The sequence below is a fragment of the Triturus cristatus genome, chromosome 7 (genome assembly GCF_964204655.1).
Source record: "Triturus cristatus chromosome 7, aTriCri1.1, whole genome shotgun sequence".
Lineage (NCBI taxonomy): Eukaryota > Metazoa > Chordata > Amphibia > Caudata > Salamandridae > Triturus > Triturus cristatus.
In genome coordinates this window covers 998,682,554-998,704,214 of record NC_140590.1, presented here as the reverse complement: position 1 = coordinate 998,704,214, position 21,661 = coordinate 998,682,554, and the positions used below count along the sequence as shown (strand labels likewise).

Here is a 21,661-nt window from a genome sequence, read left to right as displayed (position 1 = left end):
AACTACAGTGACGACATCTTAGTGTATGGGGCTAATGTTCAGGACCATGACACCGCTCTAGACAGGGTCTGCCATGCCCTCCTGGAAGCGAACTTAACGCTCAACAAAGACAAGTGTGAGTTCCATCAGTCGAAGCTGAAGTTCTTTGGGCACGTCTTCTCGGGAGCCAGGATGAAGCCCGACCCTGATAAAGTAAGCACGCTAAATGACACCAAGAGCCCACGAGACGTCAGTGACGTGCGGTCTTTCCTGGGAATGGCGAGCTACTGCTCGAGGTACATCAAAGACTATGCCACCCTTAGCCACCCGCTCCGAACACTGACCAAGCAAGGACAGCCATTTGAGTGGACTCATGAGTGCGAGCAGGCTTTCCAGGAGATCAAACAAGCTGTGGGAGCAGCTGAGAGTTTGGCATACTTTAGCCCTGACCGCAAGACAGAAATAACGGTGGATGCAAGCCCTGTCGGCCTAGGCGCCATTCTAGCTCAATACGACAACGACACGGAACAACGACACATAGTGGCCCATGCCAGCCGAAGTCTCTCCGACACGGAAAAGGCGTACTCCCAACCCGAAAAGGAGAGTCTGGCGGTAGTATGGGCCTGTGAACACTTTCACGTATTCATATATGGAAAACACTTCACCATGGTGACGGATCACCAAACGCTCGTCACCATCTTTGGGAATCCGCGCTCCAAAATGCCACCTCGCATCGAACGCTGGGGACTGCGCTTGCAGGAGTATACGTACACCATTGTGCATAAGCCGGGAAAATCAGCCAACCCGGCTGACTACATGTCGCGGCACCCCAGGGCATCCCAGTCCTCCAGACCGTCTGTCGCAGAGGAATACATCCACTTCGTAGTGGATCAAGCGTGACCACCTGCGGTTCCTCTGGAGGTCATTCAACAAGCCACCTCGCGAGATGAGATGTTACAGAGGGTGATACGCAGGGTACAGACACACCGATGGCGGCACGAAGAGCCCCATGAGGGGAGTGATCCGACGACGCGTCAGGAACTGCAGGCCTTCAAAAACGTGAGTGAAGAGCTGTCTGTCACCGCAGAGGGCCTGCTACTAAGAGATCACCGGATTGTCATCCCCAGTCAACTGCGACAAGGGGTTATCAACCTGGCTCACGAAAGTCATCGGGGCGTAGTTGCGACAAAAAGGGCTCTCCGAGACTGTGTTTGGTTCCCGCTTCTTGATAGAATGGTGGAACTCACTCTGAAGGATTGTCCGCAATGTCAAGTGGTAGGGCACGGTGATCCTCCAGCCCTACTTCAGATGACACCGCTACCACCTGGAGTATGGCACGAATTAGCCATGGATTTTTACGGCCCAATGCAATCAGAAAATATGTTCTCGTGGTAATAGACGAATACTCACGGTTTCCCATTGCCAAATTTGTGTCGTCCACCAGCGCCGCCGCCACCATTACGGTGTTGGACGAAGTCTTTGCAGCCTGGGGTGTGCCCAAAGAATTGGAAACAGACAATGGTCCACCTTTCAACGGACAGGAATTCAGTGACTTTGCAAAACTAATGAATGTCCGGCACCGGCGAATAACACCCTTATGGCCGCAAGCTAATGGCACCGTTGAAAGGTTCATGGCCACCCTAAAGAAGACATTCCAACAAGCTACGCTTGATAAACGAGACTTGCAAACGGCTCTCAATTAAGTGCTTCGAGCATACCGAACAACACCCCATGCTACCACGGGCAAATGTCCGGCTACCCTCATGCTGGGATGCCCCATTCGGACACGGATATCCACCTGGGAGGGAGCTCTACGACCAGTGTCTCCAAATCGTATCCACCAAGAAGTAACAGTCGCTGATAGAGCCGGCAAGGAGAGCATGAAAGTATATGCTGACCGAAGGAGGCGAGCCAGGTCTCTCTCCTTTCATGAAGGGGACTGTGTTGTGGTCAAGCAAGAACAAAGTAAGAAAACGGACTGTCGGTTCAGAGCAGAGCCCCTCACAGTCACTAGACAAAAAGGCACCATGCTGACGGCTGAGTCGGAGAACAGGCGCATCACTCGCAATGTCTCCCACTTTCAAAGATGCAGTCTCGCTATGAGAGAGACACTCACGCCGGGGCCTACAACGTCTGTGACTGAACACTGTGAAGGACATGATAGGATACCTATAGGTCAGGAACGGGACGCTGAGGGCAGCAATGGAACTGTGTCTGAAGGTGTGTCCCTCCGGCCAAGAAGAGACATTCAAAGACCTAGACGGTTGATCGAAGAGATGTGAACACTGGTCGCAAGTTTTGTTAACAATGGGGGAGATGTAATATTGTAAGCATTCTAGTAGCTGGGTGGGCGGAGCCTTGGGTTAGGGGGAAGAGGAGGAGCGACGGGAGAAGCGGGCAGTTAGAGTAGGGACGTGACAGGACCAAGAAGGGTAGAAATAAAGCGCATAGAAGATATCACTGTGTCGGTCGTCATTGGGGGGTCACGACACGACACGTACTACATCACTTTCTTTTCCTCCTTTCAGTGCAGGACGTCTGTATTCATCTTTCATAGAACCATGCAGCTGCTACAAGGCCCATCCCTCTGCTTGTGGTCAAATGGTGATGTTTCTATTCTGATAAAAAGTGTTACTCAAGGAAACAAATACAAGAAGTACAAATATCACAAGTATGTGCCCTATATCCACTTAAAAGTCACACATTACTGAATAAAAATGTAAATAACCCAGTTTATGCTTAGCTTTGGTCAAAATTTGGAAAATGTGTTTTCGTATTTGAAATGGAAATCAAATAAAATACAATTTGAAAAAAAACTGCCAATAAGAGGGTGAACTGTGAAGCGTCAAAAAGTACGACTAAAATAGTGCCCTTGCACTATTTATTGCCTGAGTCCGTTTAGCCACTTTCCACTATCAAAGGATCTACGTCCGTGGCCTTCTTTTATGTTTATGTCAATGGCTGTAGGCCAGCGTCCTCAGTTCTCTGTAGTCAAAGCTTGTTTCGTCCCTCTTCTATGTCTTCACTCGTCCTGCCGAGCGCGCGCAGCCCTAGCTGCCTCTTGCCCATTGACAGTGCTCTTGGCCCCGAGGGCTGCGGCGCGCGCTAGCTTGGCTGCGGGAGGAGTCTGCGCCGCTCGCGGAGGCACCGGGGCTGAGCCGACCGAGCGGGAGGAGTTACCTGAAGAGAACCGGGAGTCTCTGAAAGTAGCGAGGACTTGAGGCCGCCTCGGAGAGCGGTCTTCTCACTTCGGCGGGCTCCAGTCTGAAACCTGTGGATCGGTCGCAGCGCCGCCTCTTTGCCAGCTCTGTCCCGGCTGGAGCCCCTCGCCTCTGTTCCAGCCCAAGCGTGCGGCTTCCCTGCCGGGGTCTGTGCGTGGGCTGCAAGCAGTGAGAGGGGAACATGGAGTGCCCGCTCGGCCTGTGCTGACCAGCATCATGGAACTTGGCAACCCCTTTAGTTGAGCCCAAGTAATGGGCCGGCCGGAGCAACGATGAGGGACCCGAAGAGCTGCCCGGGACCCCCAGATTGCATTGCCTGGCACTGAGCCGTGCACTCCGGATTTCTCTCCGCACATTACTTGGAGGACTCTTGCGCTCAGACTTGAAACTTCCACCGGCAGTAACGCTGGAAACTCGTATCATGAGCTCCCTCCTGGAGCCCAAGTTTAAAGAGGCTCTGCGGAAAAAGCCCAAGGATCGGACCCCAGAGGTAAGTGTAGTAGCTCTACGAGCATTGTATGATCTCTGCGGTGTGCATCTCGGACTCCTGCAAGTTCTCTAGTAGTTGAGCCATGTAGAATAATTCATATTGTGGCAGTGTTCTACTTATCCAGTCTGCATTAAAATGTACAAATGGATCTTCCGCTCATCTTACGTTTCTCTATCTGCAGCCATCCCCGTGTTGAGTGCATGTTGAGCTGCTGGCGTCTTTCTGTCTTTTGCTGTTATTAATTGCCCTGATTAGCTCAGTTCTCCCCTACTACCGCCAAACCTCAATGTGCACTGCCCAAGTCAGTGACACATGGTAGATAGTTTCTCTTCCTGTTGCCGTCCGTTGTATATTATTCGATTTTTGTTGCAATGTCTTCCAGTACTGTTTTTAGTGTGATACTTCCACCTGGGATGTATTCCCTCGGTGCTGCTGTACGTCCATTGCAGTCCTCCTCCAGATAGTGTGTTTATCTGCTCATCAGGGCAGTGGCACATTTCATTGCCAATTCTCACCCGCCCTTTTGAATCCTACCTTGTAAATGTTGCTTTCTCTCTTCCTTTGCAGCCTCTGTTTGTAAAGGCTGTATATTTTATTAGTTGATTTTCTTTCAAGTACAGTGCACCCAGCACATTTTAAAAGGTTTTAAATAGCTGGATTCCCAGCACTTGACTGCCATCGTGCTCTCTCTGAGAACGTATAATCACGTGCCTTAAATATTGATCTGTTTGTATATCGATGTAGCCCCTCTGCCTGTCTTTTACTACTGCTTCGTTCAAATGATTAGTGCCATGGCATAGATTCTTGCTCCGAGGCGTTGTCATCGCCACATGGCACTGGATGTTCAGCTGGAACCTGCAGTTCTTTGACTGGAATGAAATCATGTTAGCTCCCCCTGCCTGTATAAAGTAGACTGGTTCTGTTATAAAGCGCTTTAAAACCCTTGTTCCAGGTTGGCGCTATGAAAAAAAAACCTTTTAAAAAATCAGTAGAAAAGGGCACGGACTGCTGTCGTGTGACCTGCAGTCGCAGGCGGAGAGGCTGTTCCTATCCAGTACAGCTCTATGTCACTGGTGACATCAACACTTTGCACAACTCACAAACCCTTCTGTTTGCTTTACCCCCGCCTCCCACATTTTTCCGCTGTTGGGCAACCTTTCAAGATGCATGACCACGCGTTTTCTTTTGACAACGAACATGCTTTTATCGAGACATAGCCGTTTGAGATGGGCAGACACACATTAGATTTGCCTTACATTCTCATTTCTGTCGCACGTTTTTGATTTAAAGATTATCACACTTTATTTCAACTAGTACAGAGCGGAACTAATGCATGTTTGTGTTAGAAAATTGTACTTTCCCTATTCCAGTAATAATACAGCACAGTTCAAAATAATGTCCTGGCGATTTTTAAACTGGTCTTATGTTTCAAGCATCGGCAAGTGCACTGAAGTCGCATTTATCCGCATTTTACACTAAAGCAATTAAATCATTATTGCTACCGAAAATGCCCTTGAAGCACACATCTGAAACAGTGTGATTTCCACGCGCTGTCTGTTGTGCTGTATGTTAGTTTTAGTGAAGTGCTTTCCCTGTTATAGGACCACTTAAAAACCCTAAGAATCATTTTCAGCAGTTAGGCTACTTGAGTTACATCAACACACAGAGAAGTTATCCCGCCAATTCTTAAATTACATTCTGTTTTTCTCTGCAGTCATGTCTTGTGGTCCTAGGGCTCTGTGGGAGTGCCAAGGGTAACTTGGAGGAGTGGCTTCATATATTTATGGTTTCCATTTTTATTGTTGGCCTCTGTAGCTTTTGTGATCTTGTGTGGGATATATAATGTTTTGTGAATAGTAGGCATGCCCTTCGATTCCCCCCCCCCCCCCTGTGTCTTTTTGTTGTGTTTGTGCTTTGACTTTACAACAATGTGTTGCAAGTTTAGTTTTCTTCCGAGGCTACATATAGCATCATTGCATTTCATACCCAACTCTGGTGCTTGCTTCCTGTTTAAGAGAAGAACTGAAATAAGGGCAAATAAAGTATACAAGTCGGGTGACATGTTGTGTGTGTTTCCTCTCAACTGATTGAGAAATGCCTCTTGCTGGTATTTCTGCTTTATGGTAGTTGAAGTGGACTCGTAACGAAACATGCGGAGATTTAATGCTAATCAATTCTTTGCTTTTGGGTTACATGGTGCGACCCAATAGAAAGGTTTAGATGCTAATGTCCAGTTTTTATAGTTTCTAATACTTTGCGTTAACCCACATCTCGGCACTTCAAAAATGAAAAAGTGTAAGACAGAGAGATAACACATTTTGTTAAGAGAACCACAATTTTGGCACGGAAGTGAAGATTAGAATTGTGGTCTTATGCTTCCAGAGCTGACGACAGAGCCGCCATTTCTCTTTTACTGTTGCCCAAGTGTGTGGCAGTCGGTCTTCTTTGTCATGAAGTGACAGAATGATCTAGGAGGGAAAAGAATCTTGGTGGGACATACCTCGCTCATGGAACTCATTGTAGTTTGTAATTAAAAACTTTGCCCTTCTTGCGCCCTGTGTTTGCGATCTGACGTTGGCTTTCTCTGTGCCATTTTTGGAAGATATGAACAACGCATGCAGCGAGGATCGGAGACCACTAGCCTGCCTCAATGGCATTTAGCAAATCGTTCTCACATTTGTGTAATGAGTGGTAAGTGTACTTAGCCCTCTAAGAAGACCTGTCATTTAGCCACGCTCCTTGGCTAGAGCCTGTGTTGGTAAACCTCTTGAGAGGGTGCACAAGTCAAATTCCCATATGATTAATTTTCGTAAAGAAAGACTTTGGTGGGCCCAGCAGGTACTTAACTTTGGCACTTTCTAAATGCAAGAAACTATGCGTCTCTACAGGCATTAAAAGCCAACCTAAAAAAAGCTTCTGATAAATGGAATGTCACCAGATGCCTAATAATCTCCACTCTGTAATGTTGCAGTTCTGTTCTCCCCACAGGTGTGTCTCTCCTACCACCTTTTCTCTACCCCTGCACATTGAAATAGATTGCTCTGGTTTATGTTGTGAAAAATAAATCGAATATGTCCAACTTTGGTGTGGTGGTTTTGTGAGCAGTCACTGGACTGCTAAACCAGTTGACCCACAGTTACCACCAAGTGGGCTTCACTTATAATTGGAAATAGTCTGTGCCTCACGCCCTTCTCAAGCCTGCATATTTGCAAGCCTTCTAACTAACACCATGCTGTTTTATGTTGTCACCTTGACTACTTCATAAAACTGGTTTCTGTGTAGTTGAAATGATGATATGGAAAGCAGCAAAGGTGTGGCCTTGGATATGTGGATGCACCGCCCTTGTATTGCTTGATTTTTGCCACTACTACTAGGTGATTAAGTCTTTGCTGAGCCACTGCTAGTCAGACTCTCACAGTGAAACCTGTTTATTTTGTTCAATCTGAATACTTTGCCTTTTTTTGTTAATTGCTGCTTGCATTTGATGGGGTATCTCTGTGTTTGACATCCAGTATCTCTCTGTCAGTGTGCCCTCATTATTTTCACCCACACCAGACAGCTTCTGATAGCTAGTGTGAGGTAACTTGCCCTGTCATGGAGCGCTGTAACGTCCTGTACCTCAGTACCGCACTTGTCACGAGCACTAAAGTCCTAGTGGCCAGTGTTTTATTAACTTCGAAATGGATGCTATATGAAAAGTTTGCTTTGCTTAGTGTCTTTAAACTGTAGTTCTATTCTGCATAGCGATATTTCTAGTTAGGGATCTTGTGTGAAAGTCACTTGAGTATATGTCATTAACTGTCTGTTACACATGTTGCTGTTTGTGTTGCAAGGATACGTTACTCGTGGAACATTTTCTGTACCCTGGTACCATGCGTCTGTCTTATCCGGCTGCCATGTTGTCTGTATATGTAAAGGAAGAAAGGTGTTGGCTGCTGTAAAGCCACAGATTGCTTCGGCCTGTTACATTGTCCGTATATGGGATGTGGTGACAGTCTAGATTGCACATGCAGTGCCAGTAGTATGGTAAGCCCTCCTTTAAGCTTACACGGTTTTTGTCTTGAAGTTAATGATACTCTTTGGATCTTCCGAAAGAGTCCAGCAGCCTGCCTCTTTGGATATTGGAATATTGATTGAGGTTTTTCCAGTACATAATCTTGAATGTATACTTCCTGAAATCTATTTACTGATGATGTTGTTTTTGTGGCGATTGATACATGGCACTGCTCTTCAAGTATACAATATATCTTTAAATCTTTTATGTTTTACTTTTTTAATGTATTTTTAATTGAGAAGGGCAAAGTTTCCTTTCAGATAAAGCAATCGTGCATTTCAATTGTTAACTTATAAAATTTGACTTAAGAACCACATAAGTATATACAGACATACCTACCATTTTGTGAAAACAATTAAAGCAGAATCCTGTTTTCATAACAATCCTTGTAAATGAAGATATTGAACCAGAAAGAAGCCAAAACAATGAAGCAAGAAGTTGATACAATGTATTCATAAACAACTGAAAAGTTCTGGATAGTAGATCGTTAGTGATTTCACCCTGTAATTCCAGAAAGTTATTCCTCATAGAGTTGTATTTATCAAGTTGCCTTTTCATACATTTGCCGCTGTTAGTAATAGAATAAACTAAACCCCTGGGTACCAGTGGGCAGGAGCAGTTAAATCTGGTCCCCGGCCTGTTGAAATAGACCTGGCTGTCTGTGGCATTAGTTTACACTGCAGACACCAGCTTACATTGGTTAAGTGTAATGATGGGGTTTTAATGCGCGGTGAACCTGCCTGCATTGTCAAGTAAATCCTTTCAGTGAAAGGGCTGCCGTGTAAATCCCAGCTGCGTGAAATTGTACATGGAGTTCACATAAATACACAGCGCTGAAACAAAACTGAGGGCCATCCGAGCTTCACTTTCACTTCCATGCTAGGAAAGGCGCCGTTCTAGTCACACACTTTGAAGCCGTAAGCTGTAAATAAACTTCCACCAGAAGACTCCTTTTAACACGATGGTTAGGTTCTGAGATGCCTTGATTAGAGTGAAATGTGAGACAGCCTGAACATTTCGAGCGAATTGTTGTAAATACCGGTGCCCCTTGGGAACTCTCTCTTGTTGATTTCCTCTGAATGACACGTAGAGCTGGGTGCAGTTTCCTCTGAATGACACGTAGAGCTGGGTGCAGTTATGCACCCTGAATAACTTTGGTGAGGTCTGCTGGCCCTTCAGGGGGCATGTGGCTTTTTGGGAAATCTCCATTTTCTGTTGAACAGTTTGCCACTGCACGAATGGAGTGCTTGGGGTTAGGATTTGCATTTTGAATATTTGATTTTTGGTTTAGAACCAAACTAATCGCTATGTTTGCACAGATATGTTTGGGATTTGTAAAACACTATGCATTTGCAGCTCGTCTGAAAGCTTTACTTGCAGGTGGGTAAATACCACAGAAATTCCTGCTTTACATGCCAGAGCCACAAGGTAGATATGTTTTTTTCCCGCCACTTGGCAGATCTGTTCTAAGAATAGTTTCTCTCAGGCATGTGATATTGGTGGGAACTTGTTCGGGAGGTTATGTCCCTGCCTGGGTAAAGAAAGCCTGAATGATGAGCACCACTGGGTGACTTCAAATTTTGCCCCATTGTTCATTTTGTTTACTATAAAGGTCAATTCTCCGATAGATTACCGTATGACCGAGGTTTTACATTCCGCTTGAGTGAGTCATCTGTGAGGAATGCCGCTGTGTCGCACTTCCTGCTAGATTAGGCTTCCATAGCTTTATATACACTTTGGGAGTGCATTGAACATTGGATCTCGTGAAAACCACATCTCCGCATTTACACATGATCAAAACGCATTGGAATGTTTTGGTGGGTTCAGATAAAGACTTCTTGCAAACCGTATTTCCGCACGGTTTTATCAGTTTTAGAAAGGGAATGCAAGTACATTGCTGGTTCCTGGCAGGAATTACATGCTAGTACGGAAACTGGAAGTTACAAAGAAAAATCTTAGCTGCATATTTCAGAAATTGAAACTATAAAGTGTGCTGTTCAATGCTATCAAACACGCAGGCGGCGTGACCAACCCCCGGCGATGCTTTACTATGGGCTTGCAGATCACAATTACATTGTACTGAGCATTATAATCACATAGATCGCACCATTTTGTTTGGAAAGTAGAAACCCACATGACAAGCTTTATGATTGAAAAATCAAAAATAAAATACGATTTCCAGATTTCTATGAGCTCGTCTAGGAATACCCTCATTGAACTTTTTACCCGGACCAGCTGCAGCAAGATATTTAAATTGCACTTGCACGTGTAAAACAATCAGTGTGAATTGATGGTATAACACCGCGGTCCATATAGAACGGTCGTCATGCAGCAGCTCCTTCCTGACGTCATTCAAGCCAAGGCCTGTTCCTTTCTTTTTCAGCAACAGCTGAAGATGTATGCAACTGCAACGGATTACAGAGCTGACCGAATCCTTGCCATTGCTTACAGATGGTAATTGTTCAGTGGTGGCAGTTTGTGCCCAGTGCTACACTATTCAATACAACACACGTCACCCTGATGAAGTAGCCTTGGGCTCGTATTCATGGCATTCCACAGTTTGGGCCAGTATGTGGTACCCTCATCAGGGTACTGGATAGAAAATAGACGTTTGGTCCAGATCGCCTGTGCCTTGACATAGAATGTGTTTTTCGAGCATGCTTGCGTACTTAAGGCTTGACAGAACCATGTCCTCCCTGGCGTTCCCTTAGGTGTGGAAGGTGAGCGGCCGAAATATCGGGTGAAAACCTCCTTCTGTGGGCGTGATGCAGCTTGATTGTAACGTGGGGTGTTGAAGACCGATTTCCCGACTGCAGCATGGCCTTCAGTACTTCACTTTGTGCAGTAAATGACATTGTACACTCCCATTGGACCATAAGCCAAACAAATATATTAAACGACTTTGAAAAAAACAGTTTCTCCTGCTTTCAAAGAGCTAGAAAAACAAGCAAGGTTTGAATATCGCATTCCTGCAGGTCAAATACTTTTTTGAAAGGTGTAAAGTAGTCTGAAAAATGTTTGTCTGGAAGCTATTCACAAATCACACAGTACGATGTCCAAACGACTGCATTCTTTCCCTGCCTGTAATGTATTTCCCTTCGGCGTGTTTGGGTGGGGTCTTTTTTTCCTCAAGTAGGCGTGACAATAAGTTAACCGCATCTGTCCTACTGTTGCATTAGGCCTGGGGCCACACAGATAAGCTGCCACAGTTAACATGTTTACAAGTCGCCAGTGGTGCTTGGCACGTTTTATTCAAAACCATGTAGCCATAATTGTATTAATTTTTATTAGTGAAATTTCTTTTTTACGTTAGTGTCAAGGCTGCTACTCTCCTCTGGTCTAAGGTTCTCTTGGAACTTCAAGCATTTAGTCTAACCATAAATTGTATCATTTTGTGAATATGGTGGTTAAATGAACAGTGGTCTCCACCTCCCATGTGGCGTGAAGTTCCAAACCCAACAATGCATGGAGCCATGTCATTTGTAGATATTTTTCCCCCCAGTATTTTTTTACTTTAATTCTTCATAGGTTTATTTTTTTCCTACGAAGACCGAGGATGCAAGGACTACATAAATGCAAAAAACAATACAATACATATTACAAATATTAGGAAGGCCTGGGTCTATTGGTCCTTTTGTAGCGGAGTGTATCAGCAGCAGACTCTACTGCTTCCAACCTGCTCTCTTACAGATGACCTTCTGTTTGTGCCTCTTTGCTGAAAAGTTATCATAAATATTTATGCTTCAATTTATTTACCTTCATATTGCGTGTAGGGACAACTTTATGGTGTGATGATTGATTTAGGTCCTTGGATTTTAGCTGAGTGCAGTGACTATCCTCTTGAGTTTCTATGCTTCCTTCCTGAAATTTAATGTCTAGTTTAATTTCCATGGTTAAATGCATTTTTCTGTCCTGTTGTGCTAAGTAGATCTTTTGAATTATTCAACCTATTAAAATTGGTAGCACACAAGGAATACTGCTGTCTGGAACTTAGATATAAACAATGGACCATAGCTTGTTACTCCGCCATTTACCTGTAGGGAAGACCTTCACTTTGTCTCTTTTCAGTTGCAATGGAATTACTTTGTGAGAAGATGATGACAAAAGAGTTTGAGTTTTGCCTTGAATTGTTTGCTACATCACAGCTTTATATTCAAGTAGTAGTACTTTGGTTGTAGAGCATATGACCTCCTTCTGTAAATACCTAGGTCTGAGAATGCTATCTTTTTGTGTTTTTGCTTTAAGCAGTAAATAGTCTCTTTTTGGAGCATGTGTGAGAAGGTTGAATGAGAAGAGTGACTGTCCTGCTTTCGTTGGAAACTGAATATTGTATCTTCCTGCTCACATGTATATCGCAAATGTAGTCTTTGTATCATTCTATTAGCGTGGATATGGTAGACCTGGCTAATGAGGCCAGAGAGCAGACAACAGCGACTGGGCCGCTGGCATGGTGGTTGACGTCATTTGCCACTGGTTTCCTGGGGTCCGTTCTACTATGGCTCTGCCAAGTACACATTTTCAGCACTTGACTCTCATTAAAGCAAGGGCGAGTAGTTCAAAGGCTTCTCGGGAAATAGTATGGACGACGAGTGTTCAAAACTCAACAGTTAACCAATAGACAGAATAATGTATTGTACAGCCAAGAGATGATCTTTTTGTTAACCCCTTCCCCGCTCATGACGGAACCGTTCCGTCATGAGCCACGGTTGCCGTGTGCTCATGACGGAACGGTTCCGTCATGCCACGACCGTTGGCGGCCGCTCCGCCCACGCGGCGCTGTTTCCTCGCCTGTGCGGGGGGACAACGCAACTGGGCGGAGTCATGACGGAACCGTTCCGTCATGAGCACAGCTCAACCGTGGCTCATGACGGAGCGGCTCCGTCATGAGCACAGCGCCACCGCGCTGCCCCCCCCCGCACCCCCCAGCGCCGCGGCGGAATTCCCGCCGCGGCGAAGGGGTTAAAAGAAAGTGCTTTAATGTCCCAGGAAAACAAAATGCTACACAGTTCTAATGGGTTCTCAGTTAAAGGGTTGTGATCTTATTTTTGATCTTGAGTGAAGTCCTACACCCCTTCTGGTATCCTCTCCACACTATAGGAATTCTCTAATGTCTACAGCCCCTGGTGTAAAGCATAGTTACTGGCACTGATTAGGTGCAGTTCACTCAAAATTATTAAACTGGATAGATGTGTAAATCACTTCAAACAGCTTTCACTAATATGAGTTCACTCAGGCAAAAGTCTTCAGTGTGTACATTAAAGTTCTGTGCACATTCAGTCTTTTGTCCCACTCACAGCTAGGTCTTGCTATTACCTACTCACTGGAAGTGCAGTTTGAGTGGTGCAGTTCGACATGTTCAGCATTTCTGATCCTTTGTAGCTGGTTGGATTGGTACAGCAACCTCACTCAGAATACATGCTTCGCGAAACCAGTGCGGCAGGCTTACTTAGCGGTACTCTTGTTTGGCAGCAGCAGCGTTCCATGCCAGGGGCAGACGGTCACTTGAATGCAGCAGATGCAGCACCTGGGCCAGATAGCCAGCATGTTGGTGTCTTTTCTGTTGCATCCTCTGGACTGTTCATGGTGTCTGCATCAGCGGTGATGCTGGAGCTTCATTTTCGACAGCAGCAGCATCAGTCTTTCATGCACACAACAGGATGCTGGATTACCAGACAATGCTTGATACTTAAAGATTGTGGTGCGGTTCAAAGAGGAACTGCTCAGGGAGACCAGGTAACTCCAACACAACCCTGAGTCACTCCTGGCTTTGCGCCCTTTTGGCAGCCCTGCTTCCTCTGGATCTTCCTTATCCTGGGAATACACTGGCTTCTCCCCCCTCCATGGCCAGGCTTTCTCCTTACAACTCTCAGCTGGCAGACTTCTAGGCTCTAGGCAGACCTTCAGTTCCTCTGGCAGAAACTGCAGAGTTGAAGTAATGTTCTCTTACACTTAGGAGGCCGGCTGTCAGGCAGGTACCAGGATTTGTCAGACAGCAGCAAACTGAGAACTGTGCGGAGCACTCCATTCCTTGGTCAAGATGAACGTGGGACTGAAACAAAGTGGATTCATCTCACTTTTATTCTATTTTCCAGACAGGGAATGTGGGCCCACTGTCTAAAGGTTTCAGAATCAATTTGGGTGTAGTTCTTTCAGATATAATTTTCTGGCCTTCTCTCAAAGACGGTCTTTGTTCAAGGTGATGGCTCTCACAGCAGCTACCAATTATTCTGACCCTCAGCAGGAGTATCCAAGACAAGATCGTAATGATGCACGAGATCTTTGCCCTCGTGGCCATCACCTTTTTTGAAGCCGTAATCAGGCACAGGCAAAATGTTAGCCATGCTAAGAAACTTCCTTGAACAACCGAAACTGAAGTTCCAACTTTCACCCATGCTATGTACCATATTATCGTATTCTGGAAGAACTAATCAGCAGACATTTGCCTGTGCCTTTATTGAATTTCCATGAGGAGCCCGGTCTCTTTCCTCTCTTACATCAGTGTCTGGGTACTTCACCCTACACACACACAAATGCAGTCAGTACACTTTCACTCTCTGGGGAACATGTATTCACCTTCTAGCTTGTGATGTGCTAAACCAGGAGCCAGGTGCTCAGACTCTCACTAGTGGCAGAGTTCTACTACCACACTTGTGCTACTCATTCACTGCATGTAAAATCACTCTCTGTGCATGGGGAATGTCCGTATAAGATCTGGGGTCCACATTAAACGGGATCTTTACACATAAGGGGACAGATTGAATGGTCCGGCCCTACTAAAGATTCACAAAAAGTAACAATATTAGTTTCACATGCAGTCAGACATTCAAGGGAGGGGTACATGCCTGTTCACCATCCAGGGGACATTCCTGTCCACACAGGATGTAATTTGGACTTCAGTGTGCAATGATGAATCTCCCTTATGATGAAGGTAGTGTTTTGGTTCCTGCGTTTGGGAGAGATTACGCGGCTGCACCAGCACATTACCCTTCCAGCCAAGCCAACAGCAATTGCTTCGTTATGTGGACAGTTGCTTGCATTAACATCCCTGGAAACCGTGATTCAACCCCTTAAGTGCTAAGGAAGAGATGGTCTCATATTGGAGCTGATTGCACTGCGGACGTGACCATCTTGTCCATAGCACTTAAGTGGGAATGAAGGACTTGAATATTTTAAGGGTATTGGCTGAACTTGTAAGAGGTGGGCTAGACTGTTGATCCTGGCTTTACCTACCCATAATCTCTGCATTACATGACATCATAAGGCTATCAGTATAATTCAAGAAGCTATTCTGTAACACTATGAATAATCTGTGGTTACTTGATAGGGTAGATCAGTTTCAAAATAAATACTTCATTGGTGTTGAAGCCTTCAGGGCCTGAATCGTTATAAAGCTTTGGGTAATTTTATATGATTTTGTGTTAGGCACACACTGGGAGCATCATAAAGAGAGATGTATTAGGGCAGCAAGTAGATCAAGTGTTCATATGCCCAGTAGTCACCAAAGTGACTTGTAAATTGGTGTTTGGCTTGTATTCTATATCGTTATCTGATTTCAGATGGTGAGCTGTTTAGAGCAAAGACAAATTGGATGAAGGTCTACGGCGACAGTTGAGACAGATCAGTGGCTATACATGTATAGACAGGCTAATGAAGTTTTATGTTACAAATATGCGCTATTGCACGTGAAATATGTTCTTAAGGTTTATTACACCCATCAAAAATGATTTAAGCTTTACTCTGACCTTTAAGATGAATGCCCCAGAGTGACAGCATACTCTTAACTTGGAGATCCCTTCCGAGACAGCAATACTTACCTATTGTTTGTATGATTGCAAGTCGCATGCCTTTCGTCGATACAACTTTCATGTACTTTGGGGGCAAAATGAGACTGCCTTAACCTGTACCTGGCTAATTTACGAATCTAAACCAGTCTTAATGATTCCTGTGTCACAGTCGTAACAAGAAAAGCGTTCCCCAGCTGGGGTCTGTTCCCTTCAGTACTGCAAAATGTCCCTTGTTTCCTAGGGATCCTTATTCACAATAAATCCAAAAGTCATCCAATTCTTGAGCTTTAAACTTTTAAAGTCATCAAATTTGGTGGTATTCTTATTTGTCATGCCACCTTTTCCAGAAATATTATTCATTCTTTTCTTTCCTTGCATTCAACATTGCATAGTAAACCATCAGGGTACAGCACTGAATCAATAACGTTAACATTACCATGGTCTGTAACAAAAAATGACCATAAAGAACCATCGGAACGTAGATTTCTGGGAGGGTTAGACTGCAGATCGGGTGGGCTAATCCTCGCCTCCGCCTCCTTAATAAAATTGAAACTTTCCTGCACGTTAGCTAGGAAATTTTGCATTCTATGGCAGGAGCGGAGGCTTCTGATTAGGCTAGTTTAACACTTATCCACTACTAAAGAACCCAGGGATATACCACAGGTTTAAAGTAGAATCTTTTGAAGGTGGAATCCGAGGACCAGTTTAAAATATCCTCCAGCCGTGCTCCCAGGGTAAACGCCTTTGACGCCATTGCACCCCTGACAGAATGTGCTCCTAACCGGGAGATATCAATACCAGCTTCCTGCATAGCCCAGCGCACCCATCGTGCAATAGTAGGGGACGACTCCGCCCGTGTGGTTTTGTAAGAGCAATAAACAGCTGTTTGACACCCTGAGGGCGTACATCTATCGTTGCCACCTCATAGGCTTTGAGAACTCGAACCACACACAGTTTGGGATCGTTGGGAAATACAGGATAAGACACCGAGCGTGAATTGCACTTCGTACGTCTGGAAATGTAAAAGGTAACGCCCTCCGGAGGAAAAACACGACCCGAGAGGTCTAGAGCCCTCACGTCCGAAACCCTTCGACAAGAAATCAAACACAGCAACATGGCTAGCTTGGCTGACATCTGTTTGCGTGATAGATATTTGTTAGAGGGCCACAAACGAAACGGGAGCAAAACTTTGTTCACATCCCATAACACTGAGTAACGTGGCTCTGGGGGAGTTGACAATCTAATACCTCTTAACAATTTGCAGACCAGAGGATGCTCCCCCACCGGGCGATTGTTCAATGGAACATGGCCCGCCGAGATCGCTGAGCGAAAGGTGTTAACTGACCGATAGGCCAACCCCTCTCTTGCAAGGGAGGCTAGAAAATTAAGGATGTGGACAACATCCGCCCCCACCGGATCCACCTGTTGTTGCATACACCAACCACTCCATCGAGACCAGGCGGAACGGTATCTCTTATTGGTGCTGTCAGCCCAGGATTTTGCGAGCAACAGGGCAGCGTGCTGTGAAAGGCCTGGGACTTTCCAACATTGCCTGTAACCCGCCAGGCCATCAGACGTAGACTGCCCGTGGACAGAAGGTGGTGAGGATTCCCTTGAGGATCTTTGAGAAGATGCGGACTGAGGGGTAGAGGGATTGGAAAATCCCAGGAAAGTTCCATCAGAACCGGAAACCAGGCTTGAGACCTCCATGTCGGGAAAATCAGTACTAGGTCCGCCTGTTGCTTCCTCACCTGGGTGGATACTCTCATGATCATCGCAAAGGGGGGAAACGCATATCCCCTCTCCTTGCTCCAATCCTGAAGAAACGCATCCACCGCCAATGCATGCGGGTCCGGCCGTCAACTGCAATATCTCGGCAGTTGTGTGTCCAACCGAGACGCGAAGAGGTCTACCGAGAACGGGTCCCAGCGGGACTGGATTTCTCTGAAGACACTGGGATGGAGTTGCCAGAGGCTGGTGTTCTTCCAGTGGCGAGAGCACCAGTCCGCCACTTGGTTGGACGATCCCGCAAGATGCTCCACCGACATGGAAATCTGATTGGCCAGACAATACTCCCAGAGTTCGCGGGCGAGATTTGACAATGCTGTCGATCGAGTCCCCACGAGATGGTTCATGTAGCGTACCGCTGCCACATTGTCCATCTTGAGTAGAACACAAGTTTGGATCTTGTCCTTCGTCCAGCACTTTACCGTCAACATGTTCTCTGTCAGATCCGCCATCTATGGGCTGGATATTCGATTCCTAGGTATGAAAGGCCACCGACTTTACATGGCTAAGTTACTCCATTTTTACAATTCAGGCGAGTAGGCCCGATTCTGTCCTCAAAGCCTTTCCCTGCTCTCTGTCTCTGACAGCTTCAGCTTGAGCTCGCATCTGTATCCATGAACTTTGTCCTACTCCCTGTGCAGCTAACGGTGCCTGCCTCGGCCAGTTTTCGCCTGTCTGCCAAGAAGCTGTATTTCACCTTCGAATTATCTATTTTCCCCCTCAGCCGATGCATTCCTGCCTAGTGATTTAGGTAAACATTTCCTTTAGCTCACAAGCAAAGGACTCAGCCTTTCCGTCCTCCTGCAAGTGATTCATAGCCCTGTTGCTATGGAAAGTTTTCTGCCCCTCGCATCTCATATAGACACTTAGACGCTTGTACACGCACATAGTCAGTATAGAATAGATTCTGTCCGAGAGTCTCTTCCTTGTGGATAACATAGTTCTTTAAACATAGGATGTTAGATATGATTTGGGATTAGGTTGACATAACCCCAGACTTCTCGTCTCCACATGTAGAGCTAAATGTCAAGTCCCCTTCACCCCCTAGTTACACGTCAATTACACGTCATGCTGCTGCGCGCGCATCTATGCCAAGTATTATCTTATAGATCCACCTATGTCTGATAATCCTAACCAATCATGTTTCTTTTATTCCTTATTACGCCTAGTTTCGATTATGTCACTGTCACGTCATTTTTCTTATCAAATGTTACGCCTTCTACATTCGTTTCATTGTAATGTACTTATTATAAAAATACATGTCTATCAATAAATTATTGTACTTCACTTCCTGAACCCTCGTGGTGACGGAACCTGAAGGCCGCCACTCGAGTCGGCCATTTTGAATGGAATAAAGCCCATTAGAGAACCTCTTATACCACGGATTCTGCCTCTTGTTATTTTGAGCTATTTTACTTTATTTTAAGACTCCGTACGAAATTCAGTCAGGTAATATTATTTTTATTTACCACATAATGGCGCCCGAACAGGGACACTTTCTCATCTCACGCGCCGGCGGTGCGTTGCAGGCCCGGTCTCCTGCCACAGCTGGACGGACCATAAACGCGTACCAGCAGGATTTCCTGTAAGCTCCCTCCGGTCAAGCGGGGGCGACTGAGGCTGCGATCAACCCAGACGAGGCGGTGAGAAGTGCGAAGTATCCCGACCAGAGCCTAGCTGAGAGAGCAAGATCCGAGGTATACAGAGGCCCACCAGGTTTTCCGAAATCCCGATGTGCAGAGGGTCCGATGTCCACAGTCGTCGAGTCCTGTCCATTCTCTGAGGCCTTCCGTTTCAAGGAGCTACTCGGTGAGTACCATCGCCGGGGAGGCGTGTTGACGTGCACATAGGTTGTGCCGGTCAAGACGGATTTGGGTACACAAATCCGGTCTGCACTGTTTAGCAGTGTATATGTACTGTTTAGCAGTATATCAAGTATTCCGAAGTATTCAGTTATTGTCAAGAATTCAGCGTGGTGATTAGTTAAGCAGACTGTCATCATTGTCGACCATTATTAAATGTTTAATGTTTAATGTTTAAAGTATTCAGAAAATGTCTTGCATATTGTGGTATGAATGACTGTTCATTGTTCACTGTTCATTATTGTGTTTCTCGTATTAAGTAAGTTCAAGAGTAAGTATCAGATCAGTTGTTAATATGCCGCTCTTCTCGAAGTTAAGACAGATTACCACCAGAAAAGGGGTGCTTGAAGAAGCAGTTCCTATTCCTCCTAGAGACACTCCAGGACATCTCATGTACCATAAACATGGCTTAGATGCCATATTGTTTCTTGATCTATGGGTAGATTATACCAAGGGATTACCGGAAAGTCAAAGGTGGCCCGCAACGGGAACCTGGGATGCAGAGTGCATCATGAAAGTGGAGGAAGAGTTATGGAAAAGAAAGGTCAGACAGTCACAGAAAGACGCTATCGAGTTATGGCGTAAAGAATCTCATAGACGAACAGAAAAAGCACGTAGACAAGAAGAGAGGAGTAAAGAAAGTTCAAATAAAGTTCAAGAAAATCTATTAATTGAGGAAGGTATCCGAGTGAAATCAGAACAAGTGAATAGACAAAGAAATGCTCTTATGAATGGTATGTATCCCCTTCTAGCCGAAGGACTACCTAAGGCTGCTCCAGAGATGCCAAAAGACTTGCCACCCCCATTATTTCCAATTAAGGTACATCCAAAAGGGCATCCCAGAACCGCAGAAGACGTTTTCCTTTCCTCATATCTAGATGATGCAGCCCCCGAGTATGCTAACGCCACACCACATAGACCGTCTGGCGGAGGGGTTCAACGTCAGGATCAGGTATCTGTCCCCGTGCAACAGCAAGTCCCGACGCAAGCTTCGGCAAGCACATCTGTTTCCGCATCTGTCTCCGCAGTCGACTCTACAGGGGTAACAACACCCATAGTTGCTGTGTCACGTTCTACGAACCCATTCACACCCGACGCCCCAGATGGGGCCACAGGAGGTGCTAGCAGTACTTTTACACCACCTAGAATAAATAAACTTGTCTTTCAAGAGTCAGCACATTCACGTACACCTAAGTTCGTAAATGAACGTACGCTTAAGGAACTCCTTGTAAATTGTAGATATGACCCGGTGGTTGGTAAAGAGGATGAAATGGTTCTGGCATCATTACGTATCAGGCGAGCCGCAGAGTATTTAGCAAGGTTACCAGGGATGATTACGCATCTGGATAACATATATCATTTTGTTCAAACAGGACGAGATCCAGGATGTATTAACAGAGCTATGGAATTCCAGAAAGTAGAGATACAGGGGGAACTGTTGCGTTTTCTCATAAACTGTGTGATCAGAAATCAAGATCGTCCGGGGGTAGACCCGAATGCAATGCTTACTCTTACAAGATGGAGTCAGAATATATCAGAAGGGAGACACGATAAGCAAAATTGTATAATAGCCATGTGCCGAAAAATCCGTAAAGAAATAGAACGTATTCATGAAGAGAGATTGGGAACAGACGAGTTTGAGCAAGATGAAGTGTCCGAATCAGAGAATTCCGCAAGACAGTCAGAAACCATAGCCTATGTAGGCAGAGGAAGATCCTGTGAAAATACTAGATGTTTTCCTGATCCCATACATTCTGTATGTCCAAACAATAGCAGAACGTATCCAACGCCTGTAATAAATCTGAAGTCTCCTGAACATTCGTTTCAAGCCGCAGATAAAATACTACGAGAACGAAGGGGTTACCACCTCCTCGATTCCATGGATGAGCAAGAATTAGCCAGATCAGCCGTTCACTGGATCGTTAGTCCTGAAAAATATGGTGATGAGACCGTAGCACACACGTTTCTCAATCTCAGTACAGATGAACAACGTTTAGCTGGAATCTATATGATTCAGCAACTCCTCATATTATATAAGAGCCAACATGCTGATCCTGGTCCTTTACCTGATATATTAACGGAACTACTCACGAACAGATGGAGAGGTTCTAGTAACAAGTTAATTAAAGAGATATTAGTGTCACGTAAACAGTATGTCCTTTTTGTAAGTCCGGATTCTCTCTCGCTGCCCCATAGAGAAAGAACGCCGTACTATATGGATAGACAAAATCCTTTACGAGAAGTGCACCCAATAAAAGGCGAAGACAATGAGTTTCACCGTGTATTTGTTTACACACCTATATCAAAAATGGAATTATTAGAAATGAAGAAAGTAGTACCTAGCCATGATAAAGACCCAGCGGGTTTCCACCGAGAAATTAAAGACATGTTACTGATGGGAGAGTACACCTTTCCTGATATTATGACGATATTAAAGGTGCTTTTGCCTGCTGGCATTTATGAAAAACTGAAAGAAAAAGAGT

At 45.3% G+C, this 21,661-nt stretch overlaps 1 protein-coding gene across 5 annotated transcripts in view; it reads left to right on the top strand.

Annotated features, from left to right (window-relative positions):
* The first annotated feature begins 3,007 nt into the window (after window positions 1–3,007).
* RAPGEF6 (Rap guanine nucleotide exchange factor 6) overlaps window positions 3,008–21,661 on the top strand; it is an 808,967-nt gene continuing 790,313 nt past the window's right edge. For all 5 annotated transcript variants that reach the window (XM_085618031.1, XM_085618033.1, XM_085618030.1 and 2 more), the window contains exon 1: window positions 3,008–3,690. In XM_085618031.1, the coding sequence (XP_085474157.1) occupies window positions 3,622–3,690 (69 nt within the window). In that variant the 5' untranslated portion in view covers window positions 3,008–3,621. The remainder of the gene's footprint in view (window positions 3,691–21,661) is intronic.